A 17,642-nucleotide genomic window follows, 5' to 3' on the forward strand; every position below is an offset into this window, starting at 1 on the left:
TTTTTTATTGTTCAATTTACCAACATATAGCATAACACCCAGTGCTCATCCCGTCAAGTGCCCCCCTCAGTGCCCGTCACCCAGTCACCCCCGCCCCCCCCCGCCCACCTCCCCTCCCACCACCCCTAGTTTGTTTCCCAGAGTTAAGAGTCTTCCTATGTTCTGTCTCCCTTTCTGATATTTTCCACTAATTTTTTTCTCCTTTCCCCTTTATTCCCTTTCACTATTTTTTATATTCCCCAAATGAATGAGACCATATAATGTTTGTCCTTCTCTGATTGACTTATTTCACTCAGCATCATACCCTCCAGTTCCATCCATGTTGAAGCAAATGGTGGGTATTTGTCGTTTCTAATGGCTGAGTCATATTTCACTGTATACATAAACCACATCGTCTTTATCCACTCATCTTTCGATGGACACCGAGGCTCCTTCCACAGTTTGGCTATTATGGACATTGCTGCTATAAACATCGGGGTGCAGGTGTCCTGGTGTTTCATTGCATCTGTATCTTTGGGGTAAATCCCCAGCAGTGCAGTTGCTGGGTAGTAGGGCAGGTCTATTTTTAACTCTTTGAGGAACCTCCACACAGTTTTCCAGAGTGGCTGCACCAGTTCACATTCCCACCAACAGTGTAAGAGGGTTCCCTTTTCTCCGCATCCTCTCCAACATTTGTGGTTTCCTGCCTTGTTAATTTGCCCCATTCTCACTACTGTGAGGTGGTAATCTCATTGTGGTTTTGATTTGTATTTCCCTGATGGCAAGTGATGCGGAGCATTTTCTCATGCACTTGTTGGCCATGTCTATGTCTTCTTTGGTGAAATTTCTGTTCATTTCTTTTGCCCATTTCATGATTGGATTGTTTGTTTCTTGGCTGTTGAGTTTAATAAGTTCTTTATAGATCTTGGAAACTAGCCCTTTATCTGATACATCATTTGCAAATATCTTCTCCCATTCTGTAGGTTGTCTTTTAGTTTTGTTGACTGTATCCTTTGCTGTGCAAAAGCTTCTTATCTTGATGAAGTCCCAATAGTTCATTTTTGCTTTTGTTTCTTTTGCCTTAGTGGATGTATCTTGCAAGAAGTTACTGTGGCCAAGTTCAAAAAGGGTGTTGCCTGTTTTCTCTTCTAGGATATTGATGGACTCTTGTCTCACATTTAGATCTTCCATCCATTTTGAGTTTATCTTTGTGTATGGTGCAAGAGAGTGGTCTAGTTTCATTCTTCTGCATGTGGATGTCCAATTTTCCCAGCACCATTCTTAGAACATTTTCACTTGCTTTGGCTGTGTTTGTCACCTTTGTATTTCCCATCCCAAAATCAGCTGATCAGACAAGTACAATTGTTTAGGTTTTAGTCACGGAGTGTTATGAATATTGTATATGATAACTCAGATAATAAACTTTAGAGTTATTTGCTCATTCTTCGTAAGTTTTTGGATATCTTTTGGTTTTCTCTGTGTATTGGAGTATTTTTTCTAAGAGTATTTTTTTTTTTAAGATTTATTTATTTATCTGAGAGAGCACAAGTACGTGTGAATAGGGAGAGGAGCAGAGGGAGAGAAACTTCAAGCAGACTCTCCACTGAGTGTGGAGCCCAGTGCAAGACTCTGTCTCATGAAATTATGACCTGAACTGAAATTAAGAGTTGGATACTTAACTGACTGAGCCACCTAGGTGCCTCTCTCTAAGCGTACTTTCATTTTTTTAAAAGATCTTATTTATTCGAGAGAAAGAGAGAGAGAGAGAGAGGCAGAGAAGCAGACTCCACATGGGGAACCCCACGTGGGACTTGATCCCGGGACCCCAGGACCATGCCCTGGGCCGAAGGCAGGTGCTAAACTGCTGAGCCACCCAGGGATCCCTTCTAATAGTACTTTCAAAGAGGTCTTTGTGTGGTTGATTTCATAAAATATTAAATGTCTCAGGTTATCTTTTTTTTAAGATTTTATTTATTTATTTGAGAAAGAGAGCATGACGGGTGGGGGTGGGGTGGAGGAGCGATGAGGAGCAGAGGGAAAAGGAGAAGCAGACTCCTGCTGAGCTGGCCTGATTTGGGGCTCCATCCCAGGATCCTGGGATCATAATCTGCGCCAAAGGCAGACACCTCGCCGACTGAGAAACCCAGGTGCTCTTGTCTCGGGATATTTAAACATTTCGAGGTTTAAACAAATGCTTGCATTTAAGTACTTTTAAACAGTTGTTTAATTGGCTATAAAATAGTAGGTTCAAAGTCCATATTTCTTTCAAACTTTTGACAATAATCCATTGTTTTCTTATTCCCAAAGTTGTTGTCAGTTTGATTTTTACTCATCTGTGACCTTCCCAAAGCCACTGGAAACTTCAGTGTTTTGACTTTGTTCCTAAATTGCACTAACCATATTTAAGTTTAGATTTAATATGAGTTAATTCAGTCTGAAATTTTATATCTTTCATTAACTCTAGAGAATGTTTGATAATTATTTCTTACGATACTATCTTTCTTTTCTCCATCTCCCCACCCCCCCCATTTACCTTTTCTCTTATCCTGGGACTTCTATTAGAAGGACATTTAAATTTGTTATATCCTCTTCATGCATATTTTAATTGTTCACCCATTTTTTTCTTTTTTATCCCTTTCTGTGTCTTTTTGGAGGGATCTGAGGCATCCTTGACTTAACCATCTAGTTCACTAATTGATTCTCTAGCTGTATTCTTTTTGCCATTTAGTCAACGTATTGTGTTATTTCAAAGATTATTTCTTTTGTACCAGTTAATTTCAGTTGGTTATTGTTTGTAACTACTTGGTTTTGCTTTGTGTTTTTAATATTCTTTTCGTTGAGAATGTTTGTTATGCTTATTTTGAGTTTTTGATTTTGCTTTTTTTTATAAGTTATATTCATTTCAGAGTTCTTGTATTAGTCATACATTTTATCCTCCTCTGTACCTCCGCTTAAAGATCTCCTATTTCCCTTGGAGAACTCTAAGCTTAGTCCTGTGCTATTATGTAGGTATGAAGTAGGGTGGTAGAGGGGTTCTAGGGAGGGGTGGAAGCTTGGAACGTAACTTCAAAGAGTTCAGGTGGGTTTAGGGAATAGGATGGGGTTGTTTCTCAGAGCTTCTAGGGTTATAGTCTGGACTCAACTACTTCTCCTTGGCTTTTCTTCTAGATGATCTTATTCTTCAGTGGACTTCTCAGTTCCTCTGCCTAAGCTCCTCTTTTCTAGGAGCTACTACCCTTGGGTGTAAATGCTACCAGGTATTCAGGGGAAAAGGAAAGGAAAGAAAATGCTTAGTGGATGGCCAGCATTTTTGTAATGGTTATCAGTTTTTGCCTCATTGAGGTTCCTATACTCTACTTGTATAAACCCTTTGCTGCTTGCTTTGTGCTACTGCTTTCCAATGTGTGAGAGAAGGGCATCTGAAGAAGGTTCTCTTTTCCCACATGATATTTTCTGCTGTGGTGGCAGGCCTTCTGCTTTGCAGTGACTTGCTTATTGCTGAGCATCAACTATCTTCTGTCTTTCCAAGGGTTTCTCAGAGTTTTGTAATAAAAATTTCTGGGATCTTTTAAGTTTTCCTCTTGTCTTGGCAACATTTCTAGACTTTAATTCCTAGGGAGAGCTAGTAGGCTCTCTTGTCTCTTTTAGTTCTTTTCTCTTCTCTTCTCTTCTCTTCTCTTCTCTTCTCTTCTCTTCTCTTCTCTTCTCTTCTCTTCTCTTCTCTTCTCTTCTCTTCTCTTCTCTTCTCTTCTCTTCTCTTCTCTTCTCTTTCTTCTTTTTTTTTCCCCCCAAAGACTTTATTTGTTCATGAGAGACACAGAGACAGGGGCAAAGACATCAGGCCACAGGGAGCCTGATGTGGAACTTGATCCCGGGAACACGACCTGAGCCAAAGGTAGATGCCCAACCACTGAGCCACCTAGTCCTTTCCAAAATCCTTATTAAGTACATACATATTTTCAGGGTCTTCCTTAATTGGAATTTTTTGTCTAACTTTTACTGTTGTAACCCAAATAAATCCCCTTCTGGGTAGTTTTATATTTTCATATCTAATTTTTCTAAGTTTTATTTATAAGATGCTTAAGTATAGGGATTCAACGTACTACTTTTTTTGTTTCAGATTTTAGTAAGTGCTTGAATCCTAATATGAAGTTAATAAACTTTAATAAAGAGAAATATATTTCTATAGGATTTGTCAACCTCTTTAGAGGCAGTGTATGGACAGGCCAAAGAAGGGACAAAGTCTGAAGAAATACTTAAGAAGTTTTATGACTGGAAGTGTGATAAAAGAGAGGAATTCATCAGTGTTAGAAGTGAAACAGAAGTTTCTCTACAACGTCTTGTAGCATGGTTCCAGAACACTGTAAAGGTAATAAGAGCTCTTGCCCAGTGGTGGTTTTGGTGTTGTAGTGTAAACCAGGGGATATGGGTTTTTTAAGAATAATTTTCCAAATATAATTTACTTCTTTTCTGAAGGGAAGAAAGGAAGAGGAAGAGAGGGATTAAGGGGAACAGGGCTTGGATGGAGGTGTGGGGGATTTACATAATTGTATTCTCTAGGAACTTAAATGAAAAACAGCTTCATAAACCATTGTAGGTATAAGATAGTATCACTGGAATTTATTACAAGTGTAATGTATATTATTCTGTAGTTAATGGTGTAGAGATAAGGGTCTGTATATACATACAGATAGTAGAGCTTTCCTCTAATTTCTTTTTTAGTAAAACATGTGTTTTAGTATTAGTTGGCTAACTGGTTGTGCTAAAAATATATTAATTATTTGGCAGTGTTTAAGGTTTAAAGTGTTAGGTATCTTAAATATTTCCAACATAAATGGAGAATACTAGTCTCAGTTGATACTAGATATTAGATACGGTGTTTTGTTTATTATTCTTTTTTAGTTCTTAAGAACTAAAAAATTTTCCAAAAGCTCTTGAGGCATGTGGTTTTGCATTAATGTATTTGGAATTCTAATTAAATTTCAGCCTCACTTTATTACTGATTCTGTGTTTTCTCTGTTCTTCTGTCTGCTGTGTGACCTTCTCAGCAAGGGCAAGGACACCCAAGTTGTCATTTATCTGTGTGAATGATTTACATCTATGCATTTCTAGCTTTGTCTTGGGGTGGGGTGGGGGAGTCTTTAATCTCCAGCTACCTCCAGAACTCTTCATTTTGGTAATTTTTAATGGATATATTAACTAATTATTTCTTTGTTGTCTTTTGTTATTGATCAGAATGTCTTTCTGCTTAGGTTAACTATAATGTATCCTTTTCTTTCATTTCCATAGCTTTTCCTAAAAACAAATCTCCGTAATCACATATCTAATGTCTGACATCAAGGTGACTGCTTATGACTTTTATGTTCTATGTTATAATTTGGGCCCTTGATTTTATTCTAATAACATTTGATTATAAAGTCTGTTTCCTGATAGAAAATACCTTTGTTTTCCCAATGAGATGGAAGTCATCTGGGTTAATCTTTAATTTTTAATCTCCAGATTCCTAAATACTTAGCATATCATCACTAAGTAACAGATATAATCATATGCCTCTTTTTTTTTTTTTTTTTTATTAAAGAGCTGACATCGTCTGCCTACTACCTATCAGATTTAAATTTTTTACCTGAGCGTTTATGGTTCTTACCAGCTTTTAATCAGAGTGCTGCTTTTACTATTCCTCACAGAATCTTGGTCTTATTTCTGTTTTTTTCTTTTCCATACTTTTCCTCTTATGTCTCTTACCCACAGATTATGTTAAAAAAAATCTGTTTTATGTATGTAATATGTGTGTGCCTTTTCTTTTTTGATGTGTAAGTTTCGTGAGGGCAGTACCTTATTGTTTCCTATTTCCTCCACATTGCCCATTGCATAGGCTAATGCTCTGCTCTAGGTCTAAGGATACAATACTAATTGGAATAATTAAATGAATTCCTTTCATGTTTTAATTTTTTTTGCACATGAGGCTTTTGATCTCTCTGTGGAAGAAACACAAACTTCTAAAGACACAATCAATAATGTTGATGAAATCCTAGAGAAGACTGAGTCAAGTGTCTGCAAAGAACTGGAGATATCTCTGATTGTGAGTGTTGATATTCTTTATTACTGTTTCCTTTGAAGCAATATGATTTTTCTTGTTAATTAGAAAGGATGAAGACTGATCTTAGTTCTCCTCTACTGTTTGAAATAGTAACACTGTCAAATTCTAATCCAAACACAATACAAACTCTTACCCTTCCACAGTGATAATTTCAGTTTTTTAAAGTTTTTATTTTAATGCTAGTTAACATACAATGTTTTATTAGTTTCAGGAATACAATACAGCTAATTCAACACTTCCATACATCATCCTGTGCTCATCTGACAAGTACACTCCTTAATCCCCATCACCTATATATCCCACCCCCTTAGCCCCTTCCCCTCTGATAACCATCACTTTTTTACATATGTACTTTTTTTTCTTCCAAATTTTAATTTAAATTCTGTTTAGTTAACATATAATGTAATACCAGTTTCAGGAGTAGAATTTAGTGATTCATCACTTATATATACCACGCAGTGCTCATCATAAGTGCCCTTCTTAATACTCATCACCTATGTTTTCATTTTAATAGTACATTTCACATTAAAAAAAATAAAACCTAATGTTTAATTCTAGGAAAACTCCTCTTAATCTGAATACATCAGCTTTCTATGTCATTTGATTCTTGAGTCCATCGTACCTAATGACTGTAAGAAAAGACTCTTGAGAATTTGTGAAAAATTAAAATCTGAGAAACCTCTGGAAGTGTGTATGCAAGACTGATTAGTAGTTCCTTTCTGTACCATGTATATTCTCTATTGTACCAAGTTAAAAATTAATGTAGCTCCTCAAAAGCATTTTGTAATGTTATTATTGCTCACTGAGATTCTTTCCCAGTCTTTTGGGCTGCTTACCAAAGTCTCATTGATTATATTGTTCATTTTACTCGTTTCTTTTTACTTTTTGCAGTTTTATTCAGGTTAGCATTGAAAAATAAATATATGTTACTATATTTCTCTATTTTTAAATAATATATCTTTAATAGTATTTATATGGTTTATTCAGGCTTTATTTATTTTTCTATTGTTGAAGTATGATTAACATACAGTATTACATTAGTTTCAGGTGTACAGCATAGTAATTTAACAGTTCTCTACATTACTCAGCGCTCGCCAGGATAAGCTTCATCACTGTCACTTTGCAACACTATTAAAATATTATTGACTAGGTTCTCTATGCTGTACTTTTCATCTTCATGACTTATTTTATAGCTGGAAGTTTGTATTTTTTTTGTCAGATTTAATTTTATAAGTGGTGTTAATAGATGATTTCTAAAAATAAAGTGTTGGAGTTGTATTTGTTGTTTAGTTCTTAAATTTAGTGTAGTGATATCCCTGATTTCCTTTAACACTGCTCTAGAAATTTGTAGGGATAATGTGTAATGGGAGCAAAATTTTCTATATGAACATCTTTAACATCAGTCTCTCTTCTGTCTAGAAAAAGATATGTTTAAGAAATATTTTGAAATGGAAATAGAATTTTGTTAAAGGCATCATTTTAAAGTTTATTCATTGTTATTGAAAGTTTAAGTTATTTTGGATACTCCATTTTGAATAATTCCATGTGTATGATTTATTTCACTTAGGAGCACGGTGATGCAGACAAGGAGATCATTTTAAATACATACAGTCAAATACTACAGAAGATCCATTCAGAGGAAAGGCTTATTGCTACAGTACAATCCAAGTATAAGGACAGTATTGAGGTTGGATTATGCTTTATTTTTTTGGTCTTCCATATTGATGCCTTGAGTTTTTTAATGCTTAAATTTTTCTCAAGGAGTTTAATACCCATTGTGTAAGTAATTATTTATTATTACTAGAAAAACAGCATAACTATTATTAGGTGGTGTGTAATCAAATTCACCCTATAGTGAAAATAGTGATTTAGTTGATAAAAATATATTGATTTTTTGGATTGTCTTAAATCTTTGCTTTCCTTGTATACTTCAAAACCTAACCTTGACTGGGGCACCTGAGTGGCACAATCTGTTGAGCATCTGACTCTTGGTTTCAGCTCTGGTTATGATTTTGGGGTTGTGGGATGGAGCCTTGCATTGAGCTCCACTCTCAGTGTCGAGTCTGCTTGGAATACTCTCTCAGTTTCTTTCTGACCCTCCTGCTCGTGCTCCCTCTCAAATAAGTCCTTAAAAAAATTATAAAACCTAACCTTTACCATCATTATCTTTATGCCTGTACAGATGTATAGTAGAAAATTTGCTTAATACAGAAAGCTAAGAAGAAATAAAAACATTGATTATAATCTCCTTAGCCTAAGAGGTACTCAGAGCTAACTTCAGAGTGTTTTCTTTATGGATAGTGACTTTTGTATGCATACATATATCATGTACATTGCATTATTTTGTAAACTGTTTTGAAAATGTTTCTTCATTTAATGGTATATTATGAAAACTGCCCCATATGATTCATGATTCCTCTACACTGTCATTTTGAGCAACTAAAGCATCATCACTGCATAGATGTACAACATTATTTAACCTTTCATCTGTGTTAGATGTTTAGGTTACTTCCAGTCATTTTTAACCATAATCAACACTGTACGTAATCTTTGTACTAATCTTCAGATAGTTTCCTAAAAATTCTTAATTACTAAGTCAGAAGGAATCAACATTCTTAAAAATTGATACGTATTGTCACACGACTTTGGGGAAAAGTAATTTTAGTTTATATTCTTACTAGAAGATTCACTTTACATCATATCTAGCAAAGGTGTCTCACAGTAGTTCTCAGCTTGAAAATATTTCTTTTAACTTTGCTACTCTGATTGCTGGGACTCATGTTCTCCTGAATAGAAATGTGGATAACTAAGAAATCAGTTAGTAGATTATCTTTTTGAAAATTGTGGAATTTATTTCAATCTGAACTCAGTAAATAGTAGTTGAATCTTGATAGAGAAATAAATGGTCAGTAAGTGACTTCAATAAATATTTTTGTCGCTTTTGAAAATAAAATAACTCCTTTTCTTTCTTAGTTTAAGAAGCAGATTACTGAATGTTTAAACAAGAGCTCCAATGTGGATCACTTGCTGTCCATTAAAAAGACACTGAAAAACTTAAAAGCTCGACTGAGATGGAAATTGGTTGAAAAGAATAATTTGGAAGAAGTAAGGAAACACTTGGTTTTTTTTTTTTTTTTTGAAACACTTGGTTTTTACAAAATTCTGTGTGTATCTTATTTTACTCTGCTATCTGAAAGTCATGCACAAATACATTCCTTAAAATAGAACCATTACTTACATTTTGTTTTATGTATTTTATCTTTTTTCTGTATATGTAAATAAGATTATTACATTAATGATGTCAACATTGTACCATGTCATTAACTGTTCTTTGAAAACATTTTACATGGCTGCCTTTGTTTTTAGTAACAACTATTTTAGAACAATTTAAAAATTATTTTGGTTTAGACTACTATAATACCTATTATAATATAAACCTATTACCTGCAAGGTACTCTCCTACAGGTAGAATTTAAGATCATGATATTTTTGTTGGCTCTGTTTTTAATGGCTGGACATACCATTCCTCGAAAATGCTCTACGTCGTTTTCATATAATAGAACTGGAAGAATTCAGACACTCTAATCTGGACTCACCTTTTGGTTTGAAACTGAATAAGCTGGTAATTATTTGTGTCCCTTCAGGACTGATTTGTGAACTAAAGGGATCTATATTATATCTTAATCCAACTTGATCTATCTCTTCCTCTTTGGAGAACTTAATTGGACTTGGAGTGAGACTGATTTAATGGTTTAAGATTTTTCTAGTTTTTTGTCCTATTCTGGACTGGGGAGTGGGGGTCTTTTTTAGTTTAATTTTTTTAACTTTTGGAGAAATACGACATTTTTAAGGTGGCTTATTTATTATCATTGGAGTTTTATGGAGTCTTTGTGAGTCCTACATTGTCTTTCCTCTAATAGACACATTTACTTTTTTTTTTTTTTTTTTAAATAGATCTCATGTAGAAAACAATTCCAGGGAATTTAGTTGTATTCTGGTTCCTCTTCTTGACATTTACTATATGATGGCAGTTGGTCATCTTCTTAGAGAAAATCTACAGCAAATTAAGAGACAAGTAAAATCTGTGTTGATCTTTTTATCCCCCTTTTTGTAGGTTTGGGAAAAGTCTCACTGTTAGAGTAATATATAGTCAGCAAGTGATATGAAGGTCTGTTAGGTGCTAGATACGGAAAGAAACATATAAATCAGTGATTTGCTGTAGAAATTACATTCTTACTAGGAAGATTTGTTTTCAGTCTACTTTAATAAGCTCAAAAGGTCACTTTTTTCTTTTTGATTAAAGTCTGATGACCATGATGGATCTGAAATTGAGAAAATAAAACAAGAAATAACTCAGTTGCGTAATAGTGTCTTTCACGAAATTTATCGTGAGCAGGAGGAATATGTAAGTATTCTTCGAAGTTCTGAATTTTTGTAGAAATTGAATTCACATAGCCATTTTATGAAGTGGACTATAATGACAAGGCTGTGGATTATATTGGCATAGTTATGTTTGCATAGTAATGTTTATGTGAATTTAGAAATTCATTTCTGATGATAATTCACAACCACTGTACCAAATGTGGAAATTACAGAAAATTATAGAGAAGAAAAAATATCACCTGTAATCAGCTGTTCCATTCAGTTATAACAGTAGTAATCACTGTTAACATTTCACTTGTTTTTAGTCATCTTTCTGCCTATTTTTACAAGAGTGGAGATTAGAGCACAAATATATTTTTACATGCTGCTTGATTTCTGTTTCACATAAAGATTTTTTTCCTTTAGTAAAATCTAAGTCAACACTCTTTTAACCTAATGCTGCAATGAAAACATTAATGGAGCAATGTAATTTAGTTGAAGAATATAGCAATGCAACTGCCTGAATTTTGGGAGTTACATCTTTAAGTCTCCACTCTTATAACTAGTATTTTGTGGCCTTGGGAGAGTCTGTCAGTGTATTTTCTCTTTAAAATGGAAAAAATATGGGGCTCCTGGGTTGCTCAGTCTGTTGAACATTAATTGGACTTATGACTTCATCTTAGGTCATGATCTCAGGGTTGTGAGAATGAGCTCTGTGTCAAGCTCCATACTGGGTGTGGAGCCTGCTTGGGATTCTCCGTCCCTCTCTCCCTCTGCCTTTCCCCTCCTGCTTGAGTGCGTGCTTGCTTCCTTGCTTGCTCGCTCACTCACTTTCATAAATGAATGATGAATGAATGAATAAATAAAAAATAAAATTTTTATGTTTCAGGGATGTAATGGTGGAATAAAGGTAGACACTACTTTGAACAATAAAAATACAATGAAAATAATATTGTATTCCAATATCTATATTAATCAGAGAGGGAGAAAAACCGTTAAGAGACTTTGAACTATAGGAAACAAACTGAGGGTTGCTGGAGGGAAGGTGGGAGGAGGGATGGGGTAACTGGGTGATGGGCATTAAGAAAGGCACTTGGTGTAATGAGCACTGGGTGTTACATTCAACTGATGAATCACTGAATTCTGTGGCTGAAACTAAATACACTATGTTAATGGAGTTTAAATAAAATAAAAAAGAATAATAGACATTTTAAGTGTTATTATGCTTTATTTAGCAAACTCATCTATGTGTGTTTAATTATTCAGCTTATGAACCTTGAATAAAATAGCCATATTCCAGTCATATCACAAGTGCCTAGAAGTTTTACTTAATAAATGTGACAAATGACTTTTCTAAGGAGCCTCATTTTTCATATTTGCTTCAAAGTGGCTTTTGTAGAGCCTCATATTTGTTTCTTCTTTCAAGGCTTTTATGATTTTTTTCCCTTCTAAATAGCTATTATTTTAAAAAGTGTGGTCTTAATATTTTGAGAAATGACAATTTTATGATGCAAATTGGTATTATTAAACACATATTTTCATGTTAGCTTGGAAGTGAATATGTACTTTGATCTTAGGCAAAATACTGTGCCCATATACGTATACCAAGCTTAAAATTGATAATTAAATTTTTCTTCTGTTAGTAAGATGGTAACTTTGACCCAAGATGGCTCTTGGTTTTTATTGGATATTTCTTGTAGTAGAAGGCAAAATCAGTGATTATATATCATTTTAGGTTATACATCTTATTAGGTTGTGTATCTTGTTAGATTTATAATAAAGGAGATGCTTTATTAGATTTTTTTGTTATTTTGTGTTATTTTTTCCTGAAGGGCAACATGTCACAATTAAATATATATTGATTCTTAATAAAAAATATTTTTTGAATTTAGGAGAAGCTGAATTGCTTGGTGCAGAAATGGTTCCCTGAGTTGCCTCTGCTTTATCCTGAAATAGGATTACTTAAGTACATGGTAAGCTTTGTTGCCCCTGAGAATTATTATTCTATAGAAGGTTGAAAAGTGATGATATTAAAATCGTGTGTCAATTATTAAGTTTATGATATCCTTACTATGAAGATGTTCCTGATGAATAACTTCTGGGCATGGTTAGAACTTTTCTTTAAGACTGTCTTTAGTATTGGGGCACCTGGGTGGCTCAGTCTGTTAAGCATCAGCCTTTGGCTCAAATCATGATCTCACGGTCCTGGGATTGAGCCCCACATCAGGCTCCCAGCTCAGCAGGGAGTCTGCTTCTTCCTCTCTGTCTCCTCCCTCCCATGGATGTTCTCTCTCTCTCTCAAATAAGTAAAAAGTCTTAAGAAAAAAAAGGTTAAAAAAAAAAAAACAATAGTATTGGCATACTGTATTCTAATGTTTGTATTAATTTGCGTGTTTTTCTCTGTTTCCTCTTTTCCTTGTATCTGTTCAGTACATTGCATGTGTACATTGCATTCAGTACATTGCACTTGTTTGAATTACAGGTGTTTATTTTTTGAGGTGATAAAGCAATTTTAGCTGTTGTTTCAACAGTTAGACTAAAAGGAGGATGCTGACAGTCATGAGGAATTTAAGCAGAATATATCTTTTCAGTTAGAGCAGGTGGGAAAGAATTCTAGAGAATTGGTTAAGTAGAGATGTTGACATGGCCATAGTTTTCTAGGCAGGCAGGATTCAAAGCCTGGATAATCAACATATTTGACAGAAGAGCTGTATGGAGCAGGATTGGTAAACTGGCTCTCAGAGTAGAATCTGTTACCTCTGTGTCTTATATTACCTGCTAAGGATGAGGGACTAGATGGAAACTCTATTCTTTAAGATTGTCATTAAATTCATGATAATAGCTTGACTATAGTATAGAAATGGTTATATAGAGTTTATGAAGTCATGAATATGTAAGATTAAAGTCCCCTTAAATTGTTAAAGCAATTATTGTAAGATTTTTCCAGACTAGACATTAAAATAATGTGAGATTTTCTTCACAGTTATTTAATTTTAGCTTAGACACTCTCTCATGTAGGATAGATGAGTATGTGGTGCTGTGTAGGATTTGACAATTAGTTTTTAAAAGTATGCTAATCTCTTTACTGTGGAAGATTATAAAACTTTTTAGTCGTAGCTGATAGGCTCCTTTAATGATTTTAAGATGTTTGACTGTGATGTTTGTGCAGGAAACTCCTGTAAGTTGATTGTATTTTGTGGTTTACTTAAAAATATTGACAACACATAAAACTAAAAACCAGAAAACAATTTCACAACCCCTTACTAAAACTATACCACAATAATGCTTACCTTGATCTAAAATGTTGATAGATTTTATCCAAAAAAATTATTCCTTTTAAAAAGTGGCAGAAATATCTAATAGAATTAAAATATTTGAAAGCCATTTTCACTTTTGAGAATTCTACTTCAGAGGTAGAAGTGTTAGAATTCATAGTAGTCATAATTTTTAGACTTCTCATTCTACAACTATTTTTGTATCTATCATTTTAATATTTTTAAGAAACACGTGAAGTCTTCCAAGTAAACATCAGGGTTTTCTTGGGTGCATATCTGGTTAATCCCAGTCATATTTGAAATTTGTTCTAGAACAGTAGCAGTCATTAAATGTATTTTGATTACACATAAAGTGAGAGGAGTTCAAGAGCCAGCAACTAGAAAAACTAGGAAGCTTTCAGTATTTTTATTTTATTGGTTTCTCCAGTACAGTTGATGATGTCCAAATCATCTCCTAGCGCGTAGCTAATTATGTTGATGATTTAAAAGTACTGGGATGGTTTGCATTCTTTAACTGTAATACAACTTTGTGCCTAGAACTCTGGTGGTCTTCTTACTATGAGTTTGGAACGGGATCTTCTTGATGCTGAGCCCATGAAGGAACTTAGCAGCAAGCGCCCTTTGGTTTGTTCTGAGGTTAATGGGCAAATAATTCTTTTAAAGGTAAGTTTAAGTTCTGATCTATGGAAGATTCAGAAGTATAACGGGGAGTGGTGGTTATTACTTTTCAGGAAAGTGAAAACCCACTGCTTGTTTTCTAAATTGTATAAGTTGAGGGGCGCCTGACTGGCTCAGTTGATTAAGCATAAGACTCTTGATTTCTGCTCAGATCATGATTGCAGGGTCATGAGATTGAGCCCCATGTCAGGCTCCACTCTGGGCATGGAGCTGGCTTGAGATTCTTTCTCTTTCTCCTCCCCCACATCTCTCTCCTTCCCCCTCTCAAAAAAAAATTATATGTTTTGACTGGCACTATGATGATGTTTCCAGTTTGGCTGCCAGAACTAATTTTGAATTCAGTTTCCCTCATTTCCCTCAATAATACATACCTTTAATAGGATATAGTTGGCTTTTCTTTTTTGGATGAACCCACTACATTCTATAGAAAGGCTTTATAAAATTCTTCCTTTACTTACACTCTCTTTGAAATTTTAGCTGTTTTACCAATACAGTTTTCTGTTCTTTGATTTCTTTATTGATCTGAGGAAACTTGATCATAGTAGGATAATTAATTTTGCTCAAGTGTCAATGCATTATAGAATGTATATTAAGGTACAGGTAGAATTGTTTTTTCCTTTCTAAATTATAGCATTCAAAGCAGAACAGGTACTTATACAATTAAAAAATAAAATTAGATGTAATTTAACTTCTATAAAAATACTATGTTTAAGTTGAAATGGTATATAATTAGAGTAAGATTTTTAATGTTGGAATTACAGTTGCCTCTCTTTTTGGTACCAGGGCTATTCTGTGGATGTGGACACAGAAGCTAGGGTGATTCAGAGAGCAGCCGCCTACCACAGAGCTTGGAGAGAAGCTAAAGAAGGGTCTGGGTTACTACCGTTGATATTCCTATTTTTGTGTAAGGTAAAGTTCTTATGCTTGTGTGTTGCAGAAAACATTTACAATAAGTTTTAGCTCCAAGCTTTAGAGAGGTGGTTTATTCCTTTTAATGTAAAGAAAAAGTTATCTTGTATAATCAGTGTATACTAAAAATACATTGAAGAATTTTCACTTTGAGTTTTGTTCTGTTTTGCTTTTAGTCTGATCCTATGGTTTATCTGATGGTCCCATACTATCCTAGGGCAAACCTGAGTGCTGTTCAAGCCAGTGTGCCTTTAACTTCAGAAGTAAGTAAAAAACACTATTTTCATGGATATATTAAATGGGAAAGTAACACCGAATGTTAAAGGACATGCTATATGCTTTATGTACTATGTAAAATTTTGACTGGTATTATGCTGTGTAATTGCCACATCAGCCCTGTGATATGACTTATCCCATTATATACAGATGAGAAAAATAAGGCTCACAGAGATTAAGGGACTTGTACATGGTCCTCAACAAAGAGGCAGATATGGGGATTGAAATTACCAAAGCGCTTGCTTATAACCATTAAACTGTGCTGTGTGTAAATTGCGTAGTATAGTGCTTAGTATTATAAATGCTTAACTGGCAGCTTTAATTTGCATTGTAAATTTGGATTAATAGTAAAAATAGAGGATGCCCTGATTCTTCTTACAAACACTAAATTTAGTATTTTCTAGATGCTAATTTTATGCTCATTATTTGTATAAGTCGTCTTCATAGGGACTGCAGTGTTTTAAGTTATATGTATATGATGTTACATAATCTGGGCTTCTGGCTTTTATTCTTTTTCTATTCTGTATTCTTATTAAAGGTTGATTTGGAAGAAGGTTTACTCACTTCTGGAAAAGTCTTTTAATTAAAAAAAGTTCAAGTATTAAAATGATTTGCCTACTTCCTGACTTCTTTTGTGTGTACTTATCTGTAGGAAGCTTTAAAGGTCATGAAAGGTGTTGCCCAGGGCCTACATACATTGCACAAGGCTGACATAATTCATGGATCACTTCATCAGAACAATGTATTTGCTTTAAATCGTGAACAAGGAATTGTTGGAGATTTTGACTTCACCAAATCTGTGGTAATATATTGTGGTTTTACAAATAGGTTCTAGACTTCATTTAATATTATTAGACATTAATTCAGCTTTTTACATAGTATGGTAATTTATTATAAGATCTTTGTCATGGTTAAGGCATGTAGTGTCATGTAGGGTAAGCAGTTAACTGTTACCAGCTAGGGATTATAATAAGAGTCTCTAAATTTGTGCATTATATTTTTTAACTTTTTAAATATGAGGAGTAACCTAACATTACAGTCAATGGCACTGACAGCAACAGTTGTTACTTTCTTTTATCATCATCAATAAATATTTAATTGCTTGGAAATACACAAGGAAAACTAGATGGACATTTGTCTCTGCTGGTGCCCTCCCCCACCAGTAGATTAAATATAGATATACATACTTTGCTAATTTTTGATTAATGGAATATTTTTAGAAACTTAGGAACCTTGAATTTTTCCTTTTTTATTCATTCATTCATGATACAGAGAGAGGCAGAGACACAGGAGGAGGGAGAAGCAGGCTCCATGCCGGGAGCCTGACTTTGGACTTGATCCCGGGACTCCAGGATCGCTTCCTGGGCCAAAGGCAGGCAGGCGTTAAACCACTGAGCCACCCAGGGATCCCCCCACCATTTTTTTTTTTTTTTTTAAAGATTGGAACCTTGAACTTTTCCACTTAGTTTAAGTGATGATTCAATTATGTTAGCTGTTAATTTGGTGTCATAATATTTAGTGCCTCAGAAGAGGAACTTTTTGACGTAGGAGATATCAGACAATGAAAGAGCATATTGTGCTTTTTTTTTTTTTTTTTAAATAGAATGGGAAGGCTCAAAATATACACGATCACATGGGAGCAGTTTTCTTTTTCAAAATAACTTTATTGAAATACAATTCACGTAATATAAATGTTCACAGTTCAGTACTAGCTTTTAGTGTAGTCACAAAGTTGTATATTGATCACCACTATTTAATTCCAGAACATTTTTAACATCTCCAAAAAGAAACTCTATACAAATTTATAGTCATTCCCCATTTCCTCCTTTACTCAGCCCCTTGGAAAAAACTAATCTTTCTGTCTCTGTAATTTGATATTCTGGATATTTCCTATAAATGGAATCATACAATATATAGTCTTATGAAAAGCTTATTTCATTAACGTAACATTTTCAAGGTTCATGTGTCTTGTAGTATGTATCTGAACTTCATTTCTTTTTAAAAATGCCCAAATAATATTTTGTTGTATGGATGTACCATATTTTGTTTTTATGTGCTTTAGTTGG

The 17,642-nt window shown here is 34.3% G+C and overlaps 1 protein-coding gene across 7 annotated transcripts in view; it reads left to right on the plus strand.

The window, feature by feature from the left end:
* The window catches only part of STK31 (serine/threonine kinase 31), an 86,725-nt gene that overhangs the window by 30,059 nt on the left and 39,024 nt on the right, over positions 1–17,642 (plus strand). For all 7 annotated transcript variants that reach the window (XM_025464387.3, XM_049093715.1, XM_025464388.3 and 4 more), the window contains 10 exons: positions 4,169–4,348; positions 5,942–6,058; positions 7,644–7,763; positions 9,050–9,181; positions 10,380–10,481; positions 12,331–12,411; positions 14,251–14,376; positions 15,175–15,300; positions 15,477–15,563; positions 16,229–16,378. In XM_025464387.3, coding sequence (XP_025320172.1) covers positions 4,169–4,348; positions 5,942–6,058; positions 7,644–7,763; positions 9,050–9,181; positions 10,380–10,481; positions 12,331–12,411; positions 14,251–14,376; positions 15,175–15,300; positions 15,477–15,563; positions 16,229–16,378 — 1,221 coding nt within the window. The remainder of the gene's footprint in view (positions 1–4,168; positions 4,349–5,941; positions 6,059–7,643; positions 7,764–9,049; positions 9,182–10,379; positions 10,482–12,330; positions 12,412–14,250; positions 14,377–15,174; positions 15,301–15,476; positions 15,564–16,228; positions 16,379–17,642) is intronic.

Source organism: Canis lupus, chromosome 14 (assembly GCF_003254725.2).
Source record: "Canis lupus dingo isolate Sandy chromosome 14, ASM325472v2, whole genome shotgun sequence".
Taxonomy (NCBI): Eukaryota; Metazoa; Chordata; class Mammalia; order Carnivora; family Canidae; genus Canis; species Canis lupus.